The 16,791-nt window shown below is 42.3% G+C and overlaps 1 protein-coding gene across 2 annotated transcripts in view; it reads right to left on the minus strand.

Annotated features, from left to right (window-relative positions):
- gmds (GDP-mannose 4,6-dehydratase) overlaps window positions 1–16,791 on the minus strand; it is a 145,907-nt gene that overhangs the window by 27,370 nt on the left and 101,746 nt on the right. The window contains exons 8-9 of one of the 2 annotated variants that reach the window (XM_070909219.1): window positions 7,280–7,398; window positions 6,272–6,368 (exon numbers count right to left, since the gene is read on the minus strand). In XM_070909219.1, coding sequence (XP_070765320.1) covers window positions 6,272–6,368; window positions 7,280–7,398 — 216 coding nt within the window. Of the gene's footprint in view, window positions 1–6,271; window positions 6,369–6,515; window positions 6,579–7,279; window positions 7,399–16,791 lie in introns of those variants that run through there. The other variant, XM_070909220.1, reaches the window with a different exon arrangement.

A 16,791-nucleotide genomic window follows, 5' to 3' on the forward strand; every position in this document is an offset into this window, starting at 1 on the left:
AAAAAAAAGAGGCAGGGCAAATACTCTGAAAATCTCACAGGTGCTAACGCAACCTGCATTTTGCCACGAATCATTTGATGCCAGTTTCTGCCATGCTGTAAGAACTCAAACATTTCATTAAAAGTTTGCATTTAAATTTGTCGTATTGCTCTTACCCAGAAATGCGAAATTTAGCGTTCAGAGAACTCCAATAAAACAAAGGCAGCACAAACCAGCTAGAATACGGCCTGATACAGCGGCTGGACGTTGTGCAGGGTCAGAGAAGAGATAAGAGCAGGATTTATTTGATCAGTGTCTTTCCTCCTTTTGCATGAACACAAAGATAAATCTTAACCTGGTATGACAAACTGTACTTTAGTGTGTCTGTTTATGTGTACGCAGCACACACTCGTCACACAGGCCCGTGCAGCAGCGGTGGTATGTAGCACTCCTGCTTTTCACCTTTGTTTGTGCCGCACAAGAATAAACTTGCATGTTTAAAACAAAATGATGATCAGTCATGTATTGACAGTACATGACTACACCGCAGGGAATGCTTGTACGTGACTCAAAGCAAAGCCTAATTTGCATTTGTAGTTCTTGATACATGGGAACTTCTGATGGTGATTTCTCTACGTCAATCAAAACACACACCACATAGATAAATAGCCTCCCAGTCATGCCACTGTGAACCGCAGAGATGTGATGATCATGCAGTGATCTTGTGCTGAAATTACTAGTTGATTAATTGACTGGCAGAAAATTACACAACAATCTTTTATAGTCATTTATCAAGTCAAGATAACAATCATTCATTGATTCAAACTCCTCATTTGAAGATGTCACTTTGGGTCCTGGGAACCTATGATGTGCATTTTTTAAACTTTAAAATGAGCTCGCAGACGGAAATCTGTCAATATACCAAGATGCCTTCTAGATTTTATCAATAAAGATGGAGTACAACACAGGGGAGCTACAATGCATCATGCTGAAACTGAAAACAAACATTTCATGCTGGGAGCACGCTATTACAACAACAAAATCCTTATCATAGAGAATCTGGTCATCTCACATTTTTTGTGGATTTATGGGATCTTTGAGAGAAATTGTAATCTATATTCCTAAATTCCTACACTGTTTCAATTAAGTCTAAATAAAAATAATTATCAAAACAAGGAATATTGTTAGCTGAAATAATCAGTTAATTTCAATTTCAATTTCAATATCAATCATCAGTCCTGGCTGTCAGATGGAAAGATGACGTTTTCAATTCTAGGATACAGCAGAGTGAGTCGGTGGTAGGTGATAAAGGGGGCAACTGTCTGTCTGCTCTTTCTTACACGGGGATAATCTCGCCTGGAAGGGCATTCCTGTGTGCGACCAATGCTTGTTGCATCACCGTGACTGAGACACAGACATAAGTGCAAAAGGGCAAAAAGGGCGAGGAGGTGTGCTGCGAAAATGACGAGTGGAAGAGTTATGTGAACACAGATGGGACAGAGAAAGAGATAAAGATAGATTGAGAGACAACTTCCCATTTATCACCACTTCTTCTCCTCCTCCTCTGCATGAGAGGTTGGACAAAAACCGCAGAGCTGTCACTGAACTCAGCGTAGCAGTTTATACCCTCCAGCGACACATGAACTTGGAAGTATGACAGCTGGGTTGCATTGGCACAGGAACGCACAAGTGAGTACATGCACACAGACACACACAATGCAAATACGTGCACTTACTAACTTCGCCTCCATGAACAATCAGTGCTTCCAGTGCTAACTGAGACTAATTGGGATCTGCAATAAATATTTCAGGTTGAAGTTTAAATGAGGGAAAAGAGATAAACTGCATCTACTATCAATCATATATGTTAGGTAACTCTCTGGTGGACTGAACTTTACGTTTATTTTAATAAATCTTTGAATAAATAAAGATCCACACCACTACATTCACAGATATAGTAGAGATGGTACAGTCAGCACAAGTGTTACTTGTTGGGGTAACAAGGGTTGGGGCGGGGATGGGGGTTGGTGGTGGTGCAGTTGACTCAATTTTATTTGAAGGGCGAGACTCACAGTGTCAGACTCTGGAACCCCATCACATTGGGAAGTGTTTGTTTTTGGTGTTTGACCCACACTAGGGAGTAAAAGTCAGCATATCTTGGCCTCTGTTGCAACAATTTTGATCCTTCTTTTTTAAATCTGACTCTCAGAAGTCCCTCAGCTATATGGTGCAATACTAAATTTCTGCAGTGCCCCTATAATTGCTTTTGTAGTCTGCAATTTTCTTCTTTCTGGCATATTCTGTACTTGACCTCCTATGTCAAAAATGCCACGTCAAGAGAACCATTTGAAGGCAGCAAAACACACACACACACACACACACTAAGCATAAGATTATTCCACATAATTAATCTATTATACTGTACTAATTAACACACTTACTGTCAAATTTAGCATCTCTGTAGTTCATCCATTCATGAATCACACAAATGAAAGAAGGATCTCACACACAGCCTCTGGACCACCATCTGATCACACTAGAAATATCCACGGCACTGTATATCACCTGGCAACCAAAAGTAATCATAACTATTAGAGCATAATACACCGTGACACACCTTTGCAAAGGCTCAGGCAGAGGCCGCTCACCTGAGCCAAACCTCAGCGCTGGCAGAAACCCACAGGCTGACAAGTGTGACTGACAGCTCTGCAAAGCCAAGACAATGGAAACAAACTGCAGCCAGTTTGAAACTTACCTGTAGCTTTATTCAAAACAACCCTGACAGCTTCAAACCACATGTCTTTCACTTTTACATGCGACTATCTGGAGAAAATGGTGGTAGCTTCATTTTTTTTTTCTTTATAACCAGCATGTTTTACACCAGTAAACAGCATCCATGACCACAGACAAACTCGCCGTCACCTCTGTCAGCCTCGGGGCGTTGTATCCCAAACAAACACAGACGAGTGCACGGTTCCACACAAAGAAACACACGCTTGCACCACATGTGAAGCACACCTGCATATTTAACCCCCTCACATCCCTCCCTGGTTGCTCGCCCCTGTCCCAAGGGGCTGTGGAGATAAATGAGTTCATGTCAGACACACACACTGACAGGGATAATGATGAATTACATATATATATTAGCACACAGCCCGAGGACTAACACCTCTCACGTACAGCCACACACAAATCTGCACAAACGCCCCACACGGATCCAAATTTTCTTGCACCTTAACAGCAAACACCGAAAGAGTCTGAGTCAGCTGAATTCTTAATGCAAACACACACACACACACACACACACACACACTTGATGACAGGTATTTCCACCTCAGGAGAGCCACAATGCTGAGCTGTGAGCCCGGTGTCAGTCACTTCCTGTCTGAAGGGGTCAGAGGTTAAACACTCTTCAGTCTCTTTAATCCCTACCACAGAAATAAAGAGACAGTGAGACAGAGCAGAGAAGTCGCCGGCTGTAACTGAACCGCTTTCTTCTCGTCATCCCTGCAGTCTTCATCCTACGTTCCCTCTGAGCTGCACATGTTCCAAGAAACTGCTGGTTATTCAACTTCATTCACTAAGTAACGGGAAAGTTGGAAACTTTTTTGACTTAGAAAGCCAATGCAGAACATATTTAAAAATGTATTTAACGTAATAAAGCAAAACGTGCTGGTTCCAGATTCTCAAATGTGAGGATTTCCTGCTTTTCTCTGTATTATCACTGTAAATTGAGTATCTTTTGGTTGTTGACTGGTGGTCTGACAAAACAAACTTATGAATTTTGTAGACTAAATGATAAATCAACTATAAAAAACAAAACAAAAAACAGATAAATGAAAAATGAATAATGAATAATGTTCACATAAGGGCGTCATTATGTGAACATAGCAGGTCTTGAGACCTTGGTCTGAATTTGTGCTCATCTCTAATTTTCTGGCCTCTTTTTAACGTTGATTTTTAAACAATAAAATTGACCTCGCCTAACTTACGAGCACAGCCAGATTGCCACCTGAAATTAGAGCAAGGAACCACGTCATTTCACAACAGTCGAAGAAGAATGATGAAACCACATCTGTCAGTTTTGAGTGATTGTCTGCAGGATGAGTCAATCCTTTAAGACAGTTTGCCTCATAAGTCACGTTGAAACCTAAATGTCCTTGAGCCTGACAGCCTATGTATTCAACCTGTCATCATTGTGTGGTAGAAATGGTGACAAACGGGACATATGGTAGTACTGGTTTGCAACTGTTTCATTGACGCCCAAAGTTAAACAGTAGCAAAGGTGGTGTTTCTGAGAGGGTGACACTGGAGTGAGATTTTGCTCCCATCTTGCTTGGACCTTCCCAAGGCTTCTGAATGCTGAAATGATTATATAAAGACTTCTACATTGGACTATTTTTATATAGTTCAAATAGGACATTTGGCATCTCTCAAATTCATCAACAAATCTTCATGGAAACTATTTTGTATTGCTCTGGCAGGATCTTGAAACCTTTCAAAGCTGTCTTAACAAGTTAGATTAGCTCACGAAGTCTGCACTGTATCAAAAGATGAGCTAGTTTTAGTCTTTCGCTTTTTGGGTTGTCTGATAGTTTAATGCACTGCATTTCGTCCCCATCACGTGTCAACACATTAGGTAGGAATCAACATTACAGGATATATTGTCCATTTGTCGATGAATCACAAAAGCTCTTGTGAAAGATACCGGCCTGTCTCTTCGCTGATTCGACCAGCGTCTGCAGCAGTTTTCAGTGTGGATTCAGGGTTAAGACCTTGAATGAATGAGCCGACATGCACAAAGAACACAGGCCCAGGTGTGTGACCGCCGCTTCCATCGCCTCAGCAGTCAGTCAGCAGGGCCTCCTTGCTAATCCTCCGCCGTCACTCAACTGGATCTCAGCTCTAATCTCGCCAGGCCAAAACTCAGCAGAGGGGCGCTCCTGGCTTTAAACTGAGAACCTGACAGCTAATCTCGGACACAACACCCCCGGGTAACCCTACACCCTCCCCGGGGAGCAGGCACAATACCCCCGGGCCACAGCGATGAGAGAAAGACCTCCCGAATATCAGAGACACTTCACACCTACAGAGAGATGGAGGGATAATATGATGGCTCATTTTGGGGTTTGGATGCCAACAGCTGTTATAAACACGAGTGCAGGCACACTTGTCCATGCTCAAGCTAATAAAAAGAGACAGATACTTTTCTCCTGTGCCATCAAAGCAGCTAAGTGAGTCAATCCCACACACGCCCTCGCTATTAAAGAAACACTTTCAAGGTTGTTTGCCTGAATGAGCACCCATTCAGCACCAACTGGCAGGATGCAGTCTACATTACTCTTAAAGAGGCGGACTGGCTCGTTTCCAGCTGTTTATAATCATACAATAACCAGTCTGAAGCTGTCAACTGGACCCGTTATGGCTGATAAGTGTACAGTCACAGACACAATGACCGGCAATCAGATACATGCAGAGATAACATGTTACATTCATGTTAAGGTCAGGTATATGGAACAGGAAACATGGGCTGCGCTTTGTCATGAATTATATAGAATTATAATATAGTAGACCAACTTCATTATGTAGAGCTGCAGTTTGTTGATATGGTGCGCATTACTGCCTGATAAACTGCACAGTAAGCAAGAAATGGGATATAAACTGCAACAAATGGATGGCCATAATAACCAATCTGTAGTTAATTGGCTAAAACTTGAAAAACTGCCAGCATTATCCCGCACTGCAGTTAAAAAACCTTCTGTTTACTACAAATGAGAGGTGTGAAGATCATGGTGGTCTGTCAGTTATGTGGACAACTGCTGTCGACCTGGCTGTAGCTGCAGCCAGACTGTAGGTGTTCAGGCCATTTGCTAGTTGTAAAAGAAAGAATGCAAAAGGAGGCGGGCTCATGTTTATTACTCATCATCCATGAAAAAGATTATGAAAGAAAAACATTTTTATGGCATTTTTACCTTTCTACAATGTAGAAATAGGAAAAACGGGGAGAAAGAGGGGGTGATGGCTTCGAACCCACCAGGGCACCCTGAAAACTATTTCATAACTAAATGCTTCTTATGTTATGTTATAGGAGCATATTTGACAAAATAATGTTGACCCACAGATACACACCATGTTTCTTCAAAGCCAGCTAAAGGCTGGCGTCATTAACGCCATGACTACATTAAAATAATATAGAAAACATTGTTCCATTAGGAAGATGTTAATGCTAGTGCAGGCCAGTACATGATTCAAACAAAGATAAACAACACACAAACACAGAAACCTGACTCACCACTTCAGTAGGACGGAAGTATTTTGGGTCCACCTTCACATGTACCACCCCTGTCTCCTGGCAACGGCCGAGCTCCTTCTCATCCTTTCCATCCCACCTGGAAAGACACAAATCTTAGAAGGAAGGAACATTTTCCCACAGCTGCTGGAAGGTTCAGCTGCCTGTTCCTCCGTCTCCCTGATTATTTCTTGTGAAGTTTGTTTCTTTAACGCTTCGTGCAGACAAAACATGTCACCTGTCTCTTTTCTGAAATCAACACAGCGGGCATCACGAACAGTCACACACACCTCCAGCAACATGTCAGCGTCTTCCAGGAGACACGAGGGAGGTGAATAAGAGGTGAGACAGAGGAGGGGACTGAGGGGACTTTACACAATATAACCTCTTTCAAACAAGGAACCTGTAACACTGCTGGTTTCATCTATCCATGAATGTATCCGTGATGGCTCTATTCAAAGAGAGCTGCATACGAGGAGGAGCAGTGGCACCGCTGGAAACAAGCATCAAGTTGTTCTCAGTCGTCTCACAGGATGCATCAGTGATGAATTGTCAAAGTTATTTTTCAGATGAACAACTGCTTACCTGGGAGGCAGTTGTTATGGACAAAAGTCAAAAGGGGGACTTAGCTGATGGTCTGATTACTGTGGTAGAGACACTCCTCAAATAAAAGATTATTTTATTCCCCAGTCTCATGTGATGTCATCTTCTACAATGATTTAAATGGACTCATCCACATTATTTTGCAGCGTATTAGGTTTATTTTATTTACTTTTGAATAAGAAATACCAATTAAATCAGTCATTTATTTCAGTGCCCTGAAGAAGACCCAAACTGTGACCTTTATATTACTGTGATGCATCAGCAGATCAGACTGGAGCCGTGTTGGTAGAGTTGGTGGTCCGTCCTGTGATTGTTGTGGATCGGGGTCTTATTCAAGCATGACACAGACATGTAAAACTGCTAAACGCGAATAGGATTGTGCGTATCTGTGTTTGTGTGTGTACTCACACGATGGTCTTCCCCACATGTCTGAAGGCCTTCTCCACAAACTCCCTCACGCTGTGCACCTCCCCCGTCGCTATGACGAAATCCTCAGGCTCCTCCTGTTGCAGCATCAGCCACATAGCCTGAAAGAGACAGAGAGGTTAAACCACTGAGAGATCATAAAGACAGTTCTGCGCTCCACACTGGACCCTGCCCAACTTGGTCCTGACAGACAGGAAGTGAACCTGCGACCTCTGAGCGGGGCAGTCGCCCGTACCTCTGTCCTGACGTCACCGCAGGGGCTCATGGGACAAATACCGTGGGAAAGGAGGACAGAGCACTCCCACAGGCCCACTGTGCTGCTGGCACACACAAAAACGCACACGTGGCCATAAACGCACACACACCTATGCACGCAAACAGATTCACACACAATTGACAAGGTCCAGCATCTGAAAACGAGACCATACGACAGAAGAAAAGTTAATAGCAAAGTTAAGGAGATGATAAACATCCAGGAAATAAGTTCAGCAGCATCCAGTTCTGACTTGTGTTCACTATTTCCAACTACACGGTGCAGACAGTATTATTATTAGCCTATATACCCCAGTGAAAGCTGATAGTCCGGGTCCCTTAATGGACCCAGCACTATATTAAACAGCCAACGAGGGCGACTGTGCATGGTTCCATAATATTTATGGTGAACCAGAGCCAGCAGGTCAGAGCTGCTGACCCCTGGCACGTCTAGCCTGATTAGAAGAGACTCGCCGGGGACACAAAGACAGACAGACACCAGACCGACGGACAATTTCACATCTGAAATCAGGACACAGTGCTATATACAGGAAGGATAGGTACGATTTAGATTTTAATGTAATTCTACTCCGGGTTTACGTTGACATTAACAGTCATACATGTCAACATATTCTGTGACTCTGTGAATATCTTAACCACGAGTCCATGATTCAAAGTTATGAAACATAACTGCAGCAGGACACTTCCTGTCGATACAGCTTCCTGTAGTCTTAGTAACAGTAGTGAGTCTCTGGTGCACAGTGAAAAGGTCTAAATGACATTTCTGTTCACTTTTTAAATCAATGGTTCAAGAGGAATGGTAACAGAAGAAATAGCTTAGGTGAACAGATTAGAGGAAGAGATAAATGCAACAGATACTTACAGAAGTTTGGGTGAACATCAAAACACCTCATGAAGTTAAGTGTTCTTTGGGAAACTTGTGCAATGAAGTTTTAGCCACTCTGTTAACCGCTAGTTCTGTTCTAGTCTAATGTAAATGTGTCCACGCAGCCGGATCTCTGCAGCAGGAAGGAGGATAGGTGTGGAGTTGGTTTCCACTCCGTCTCTGCTGAGGTGACTTAAACACTTTGCCTGTCTCGCTCTCCGAGGAGCACATCAGCACAGTTTATGTGCTCCACTTGGATTTGAATTAAATGCTGTGTGTGTGTTTTTTTCGTGTGTGCATGTGTTCCATCCAGTCACATCAGGATGTTTTATGTGATACAGTTGGACGGAGCAGAAGCTGGCTGTCTCCCCCTTCTACCTCTGCAGTAGTACTCATACATGTGTCTTCTGCAGACTCCCAAAAGACTATAAACTTAACTTCTCAGCAGCCCCATAGAAGTTTCAATATTCATTACACCCCAAAAAACTAAAGCACATGACAGAAAAACACACTCTTGATGCCATTAGACATGTTTAGATTTGACGTGTTGGTCATGCTAAAGGAAAGCTCACAGAGAGTCCAAAATGACAATGACAAAGACTCATTTGTTTGACGGATCAAGCAACTGATATTTTGTCCTGCTGCAAAAAAGACATCACTGATCAGCCGATCATCTCAACTAGGTATGTTGTGATACTCGTGTGTACTGAAGATTGTGGTATTGTATAAGCACATGCCTGCTCTGAAACACACTCTTACATACACACAAACACACACTCCAGGAGAGATGGAATGCTCCTCCTCGGGGAGGCAAGGCCGTCCTATCTCAGGATCGTTCAGGGTCACCTGACCGCTAAACGCCGATGGCTCCCCCGAGACTGACCCCTCACCCTCCGGCCCCTGATGATCACACCAGATTCTCACACTGCTACATGAGCCAATAATAGCACCTCGGTGTATGACTGACAGCGGAACAAACAAATATAAGTATATCCATTTTTCTACAACTAGAACGTCATCTGAATCTGCATTTCCAATTGTTTCCTCACGTTGTGTCCGTTCAGCTGACAGGAGAATTGAATTATCGTACGAAACCAAATTTGTCTTCCTGTCAATTTATTGCTTAAAGGGGTCCTGTGGAGTTTTCTTGTAAACAGACAAAAGTTATGTTTACACTCAGTGTGTATCCTCGAGGTGCAACAAACAAACTGTAAGAAAGATGATGTTTAAGTATCTACAGTACCACCTGTAGATCAGCGTGACACCTATTAGTCGGACTGTGTGTCACTCACAATTTGGATAATTGACTAATCTTTTAATAAAATTGTCAAGCAAAATGGCAAATATGAGTTGACATTGGAGCTTCTAAAATGTAAAGATTTGCTGCTTTCCTCCGTTATATATATCATTGTAAATAGAATATCTTTTTTGGACTTTTGGTCAAAACAAGCACTTTATAGAAATTATGATGGTAATTTTTCTTGAAATTCTCTGGCCATTTTCTAGAACAATTAATCCAAAATGAAAAAGACCATTAGTTGCAGCCTGACATACTACACGATAATATTTAAGAAAACATAAATAATACAGCCTGAGAATTTAACCAGAGGTGAATTCACATTCTGCCATTTTTAAATAATTCAAGCTTTCCCTTCCCAATGCGAGCAGGATTAATTATCGCTGGGAACGGTGAAATATCAAACCCTGACATCTACACTGTAACACTGTTTTGATCATCTGACTGGCTGATTATTTGAACTTGTAATGAAGCAGGCTCTGTCCCGCTTTCCCGTGGACCGCACTGATGAATGTGAGGGCCGCAGTAAACTGGATGGCTGCGATGACGGGAGTTGGGAACGCAGCTCGGCTTCACTCGCAGCCAGAGAAAATGTTTACGACAGGAGCTGAGTGATAAGGCCTCTGCTGATTTTTAACTGGGAAATGTGATAAATAACGACGATTATAATGATGTGTATTTTACTGCTCATTGTAGTGGGAATTAAGCTCAGTGAAATCATGGGAGACTGTGGTTGATTCCTCTCAGCCCGTTCAGCGACAGCAGATAAGGGGAGAGTTCTGGCTTCGCTTCCCACATTTAACTCCATCTTTTTCTCTTTTACATCAGCTCTTCTTTCACCTTTTGCCCCCTTTTCTCTTCTCTTTCCCCTTCTGCTGCCCCTCCTCCCTCCCTCAGGATTGCTGTGCTTCATTAGCTATCTGATAAACAGCTCAGAGGTTCAGCCCTACACACTGAACCCGCACCTTCCTGTTCACATGGCCACAGGATGACCCCCATCACACACTCCACACTCGACTCCAGCTAAGAGACAGATACTGACCCCTGCAACCACCCGCAACCCCTTCACCTGAATTATGTTCCGACACACACAAGGGGAAACCTGGCGACCAAAGTTCAAACGCTGCGTTCGTTTGTTGAGCTTCGTTTCTGAGTGTAAAAAAATGTCTCATCATTAAAGTAGGGTTTGGCAATATGACAATGTATACCGTTAGAAATTTGTCATATTGTTTATATTGCAATCAATAAGCAGGACCGTTTATATTGGATTTGCAGCAGTTTCACACCAAAGCGATGGAGTATCTTGATCTGTCAGATATTTAATTAGCCAAAAATACGTTCCCACCTTATTTCATCCATAAATCATTTGTCAATTGAAATTTTATAAATCACAATATCTATCAGAATTATGATACATAATTATTCATAACATGTAAGATTATATCCATACCACCCACCTTGTCTACATTTACTTGACTATTTAGCTGTCCGTCTACCTGAGTTTGTTTTTTTGAATGTTCATCTTTCTTCTCCTTGTAGTAATATATTCATCTTTAAATTTTACTTTGGCTTTGTTAATTTTTATATTTCATTTAGTGGCCTACAAAACGCAGCAAACAAAGTGACACATAAAACATGTAACATAAATTAAAAGGCAGAAACATCAAAACAAAAAAATTGTCAAAAAAGAAATAAATAAATCCAAATAGCTTCAATTAGGATTTTAAATGAATCAAAAGTGTTAAAACGCTTTTGAACCTCATCCCAAGCTAAAATTCATAATTTGTAATTTTCAAAATAAAACATGGCTTTAAACAGCAGTCACAAAAATATAATTGCTTGATTTATTTATTGTATTTCATGTCATTATAATGACATCAAATAAGAAAAAAGCAGGATGCACATTTCTGGAACTTTAATACAGGAGGCGTTTTCATGGCTTCAGCATTCGGCTGTGGCTGCCACTTCTCTTTTTTCTGAAAGTGTATTATATTTAATCCTTTCCATATGCCTCAGTCAGATAGAGCACAGATAGAGCACAAACCAAAGCTACTAGACTGCGGGAAAATCCCTGGTACAAACCAAAGGCAGCCTGCTGACTCAGAATACTCCTGTATAGGTCACACAGTGCACTCTCACCACTGTGATACCAACGGCTGCAAATATGCTGCTGCGGGCCCTCAACTCTTTACTGCTTATGTCTAACATCTGCTAATGTGAAGGTAACAGAATGTAATGCTTTATCAATCCCTGTAGTTTCATTTGTACTCGATGCTATCACAGAAAAGCAAATAGATCAAATAAATAAGTGTCTTTTGTCAAAGACACAAGGTGGATGTTTTCTGGCGTACAAAAAAAAAGCACCAAAACCACAGCTGAAGCAATGATTTATCTGGACTGCCCTCCTCTGCAGCCAGCTGAGCCCTCCATCCTCCCCTTCCCCCCTCTGTGTCTCGCCTCCCTCCCTGCGTCCCGGGCTGCTACGGCCCCTCGGTCCTCCGTCTCTGGCTGCTTGACTACAGCTGACATGTGGAATGGCTCACAGTAAACACTTAATGGAGCCACTATTACGGCCGCAGAAAGCCATCAGCCCCAATCACTGCCTGCTAATGCCATTAACCCCAGGGTTTCACACACGCACAAACTAACACAGACACATGTGGACACAGGTATCCACATGTGGGAAAACACACACACACACACACACACACACACACACACACACACACACACTTTTTGCCTCACCCACACGTGCAAACATATGACAACAAAGCCGCTTTTACATGAAACCACAAATGCAGGGATTCATTCCAAATCACTGCACTAATAGAAACAGAGCTTTAAGTTAAACATTGCACATTTCAAACAGACTCCATATAGCATGAATGGATTGGCCGCCTTTAATTTCTAATCACTTAAAACCACCTAAGTCTGTCTGCATGTCTGTGGCTTTGCCAACAGAATTTAACTCGGGCCCTGATGGTAGCGCTGAGAGTTTTGGAGAAGATGCAGGTTCATGTCTTCCCCGCTACAGACCAGAGCTGGCTTTTCCAGATCATTACCAGCTTAAGAGGTTCTCAGCTCTGTTCCACAACATGCTTGCACAGCTGCCAGACAAGAATGTTAAAGCTCGACAAATAAGAAGTGTTCATATTTTGGCGTGGGCCAGAGGGAAGCCTTGAATTGAAGCAGACGCAGCTCCGGCCTGCCAGCCCCACCTCATATTACTGATAATGAGATTAATGACCTGCACTCAAAGCTATGATGCAACACATTCATGTGGATATGCGTGTGCACAGACACGTGCACATCGCTGTGCGACGTCACATTTGGGCTCAAATGTGGTCTCGCCCGCGTACGTCATAAGTTGGCGTTATCAGCTGGTCTTTTCGGACCCACATCCATCAAGGCCACTACTTCCCTGACACACTGGTAATCATCTGCAGCCATCTTGTACTGAGATTAGGCAAATAGTATTGAAATTACGACTCCAGAGTGACCTAGGCCCGACAACTGAGGCCAGATAACCTCCTACTACTGTAGATGTTTACATACGACTATATTTAACTTCAAATACATCACATTTCTAATTATACACAGCTTTATTTGCATCACAACAATTCACAGAATGACGCTAACAGTTACTTCCTCTGTGCTCTCCTACACAGATCTCAATCTTAACTGCCATTTCAGTTTTTAAAACTTGGCCAATGGTTGAATGCCAGTCTTATACAACTAGGGACAAATACTTTGTACTGGTTATGTGTGGCTTTTTGTATACTTTTGTATATTTCTTCCAGAGTACAGTGCAGTGTAATGCAGTCTGTCATGAAAGACCTAAACTTGAAAACACATATTTTTCTCCCGTCTTCGGCCTTCCATTCACACTAAACCAGCTCTTTTCACACACAAAAACACAGCTTTGGAACAACGTTGTTCTTGCATGATAGTGTGGACAAGGCAAAATATAGTTTCCCAAAATGATGACATACTGTATGCCTTCATATACACAACTGAAATCTTAAGAAATCAGCATCCCTGTCATTTTAGTGACACCTAGTTTTGAAAATCTATATAGTCGATCACACAGTGTAGATGCCATTATTTACATTAACGTAATGAAACAGTGATTTAATCAGGAATCACTTATTAAACTATTTACATTTTTTTTTATAGAGAAATCTGATTTATGTGTCGCACCATTAGTGGGGTGGCAGAGAACAAGTGAACGCACTCACACTGACAGCAGAGGCAGAGGTGTGTGTTGTTCGCGGTGGGCAGACGCCCCCTCTGACAGAAGGAGTAAACAGGCGTGTGAAAGTGGAAGTTATTCACTTTCAAAAAAGAGTGTTGTGAAATTTGTTATGACATAGCGAGCAGGAAAAATGTGTGGTGGCCCGTTGTTAGCAGACCGTTCCATATTTAGCGGGCTCCGGTCGGTTCGTCGTCAGCGGGGTGCTCCGAATACAAACGTGATGATTTAATGGGGAGCAGAGGCTTGTGCATTTTGCTTTCCTTTTTTTTTTTTTTCCTGAGTTGAAGTTTATTATCTAAGAAAAGATGTCTAGCTTACAGGTTTTTTGACAACAACCTCTATTTAAAAGTAAATAACTGAATATACTTTCAACATGTTACATGTTCAACAAGATGTCCTGGACATTCATCTTGGAAAAAAGAGCTTAGAAAGTGAAATACTTTACATATATTACAGTGGCTAGTTCACTTCTGACTACAACCCAGATTTTATTTAGTGTAACATACCTACAGTGGTTCAGACGTCTGACAAAACAGTAAATCTGTCAATGAGAACGGCTGTAGCATGTCTGTCTATACTAAAACACAAAATAAATAATCATGGAGGGCAACTTAACCTACGACGCACTATTTGAACTGTGCAAAGACATCTTTCAAAAATGTCTCACCTAAAGTTCTTCATGCATCGTAATTGCGAGCTGCAGTTTAAATCTCTCTAGCGGGCAAAGGTAACCTTTATTAATAAGCTGAAAATACTGCATACAACCATCCTATGTGTTTGAAGGGCGCTATCATTTAAATTTGCATACTTACGTAGAATATGTTTGTAATTCAAACCAAGAGGCAGGACGAACATTGTCTGCATCACGTAGGCAGTTTACACTCTCAGCCCTTTGACAAGTGAGTGTGGTAATCAGCTCGAGCGAACAGAGAGTGTATGACTGACAACACATTGTGTGTGTGCGTGTATGACTGTGTGTTAAACAGCATTCCATAACAGTGCAGGATAATCCCAAACACCGGATTAGAGAAGAATGGACACGTCTGACAGCTTCCTCTGAAACTCTGCACTCAAAGGATCCTTTTGTTCTTTGAACGTCTTCGCTGTAACACACGAAACACACACCTTTCCATACACACCTCCCCTCCAGGCTCTGACAAGGTGCTTGTAACTCTTATCAATATGCAAAGTGGCATCTCATAAACAAGGTGGTTGGAGTCCTCCCTGCCATATCACATCACAACAACTCCACAGCAGTGCCAACACAACACTGACACACAATCCATATGAGTACAAACATTGTGACAGGCAGGAGAGGCAGTTTCATACGAGTCTGCAGGATCAGTTCTCTTCTCTGCGGCTTGTGATTAAGGCTGGGTATTAAACCTCAGTACTATTTGAGAACCGACCTAAATGTGTCCGTATCGAGTATCAAAGAGTGTATTTTTGAAACTTGACACTTCATTGGCATTGAATGGCATCAAATTAGTGGTCAGATTCACATGCTGTTTATTCTTTGATTAGATCTTTCTGGAACCCAATCAGGAAACTTTTCTAGCTTTGGAATGTTTTTTAGGTAAAGTTCAGTCTTAACATTGACACATTGACCAGTTCGGCTTATTTCTTTTAATGAAAGATTAAAACATGTTTAAATTCAGCAAACTAAGGTATTATTTTGGTGTTCGTACAACTTAATGCAGTTAAGAGTTAGTGTCCTTGAAATAACAACACAGTGTGTAAAGCAGGTCTTTTGATACAAAACCATCAAGATTATTTCAGGAAATGATGTTGCATTAAACAGTATGTCTCTGCTCATAAATAGTTTAGTTCACACACTGGCCTCTGGTGATCGCCCATAACAACATCACAACACAAAACGCACATGTTTCTCAAATTGGACCGTCAGAGACATTCAGTCTGAGGCTCAGTGACTAAGTCCTGCCACACGTTATAAACCAGTGCAGATAAACCAGCTGGTAAAAATAACATTTAAATGAATCTCAGTTTAGCACAATGACACAGGCAGCCAGAGGGTCCAGAGACTGGTGGGCTAACAGTCCAGGAGCTCCTGAGTAGAGGAAAGTTTCATACTTTGTGAGACTTAACTCTGTGATGTTTGACTGCAATCTCTCTTCTCATATAAGGACTAGACTTCTTTATTTCTGTCTGCCCACGTCCCACAATCCCTGATGGTCTTGCAGTGAGTCAGTAAAGGGCAGGGGTGGATTTGGCAGAACCCCGAACCAGACCAGACCGAACAAGACCATACCAGGACAAGCCAAATCAAACTGGGCTAGAGCAGGCCAGGCCAAACAACTCAGGGCAGACCAGGCCATATCGGCCCAAAGCAAGAACCTCAATCATTCAATTTAGGTCTACACTCACACACACACACACACACACACACACACACACACACACACACACACACACACACACACACACACACACACACACACACACACACACACACACACACACACAGAGAGAGAGTGACATGCTAGTACGCACAGCTAACTTTCCCAGGCTCCACCTCAGGGAGCACACATCATCCAAATGGCTGCTATGGAGCTGTGATTTTTAGCAGAACAGCCTTTTTTTTCTTTTACCGAGCCCCCTATTTTTAGAGATGGCTGAAATTATTAAACCCCCTCCCCAACACACACGCACTCTTCACTCTCCTCCTCCTCCTCGTCCTCCTCCTCTCCCCCCTTCCCTCCCCCTTCCCTCTCTTCTCTCCTGTTGTGTTTTGACCAAAAAAGTCAGAGACTGCAGCGTTTTTCCTTGTTAGACACAGGCTGTCT

Source organism: Enoplosus armatus, chromosome 7 (assembly GCF_043641665.1).
Source record: "Enoplosus armatus isolate fEnoArm2 chromosome 7, fEnoArm2.hap1, whole genome shotgun sequence".
NCBI classification, from domain to species: Eukaryota; Metazoa; Chordata; class Actinopteri; order Centrarchiformes; family Enoplosidae; genus Enoplosus; species Enoplosus armatus.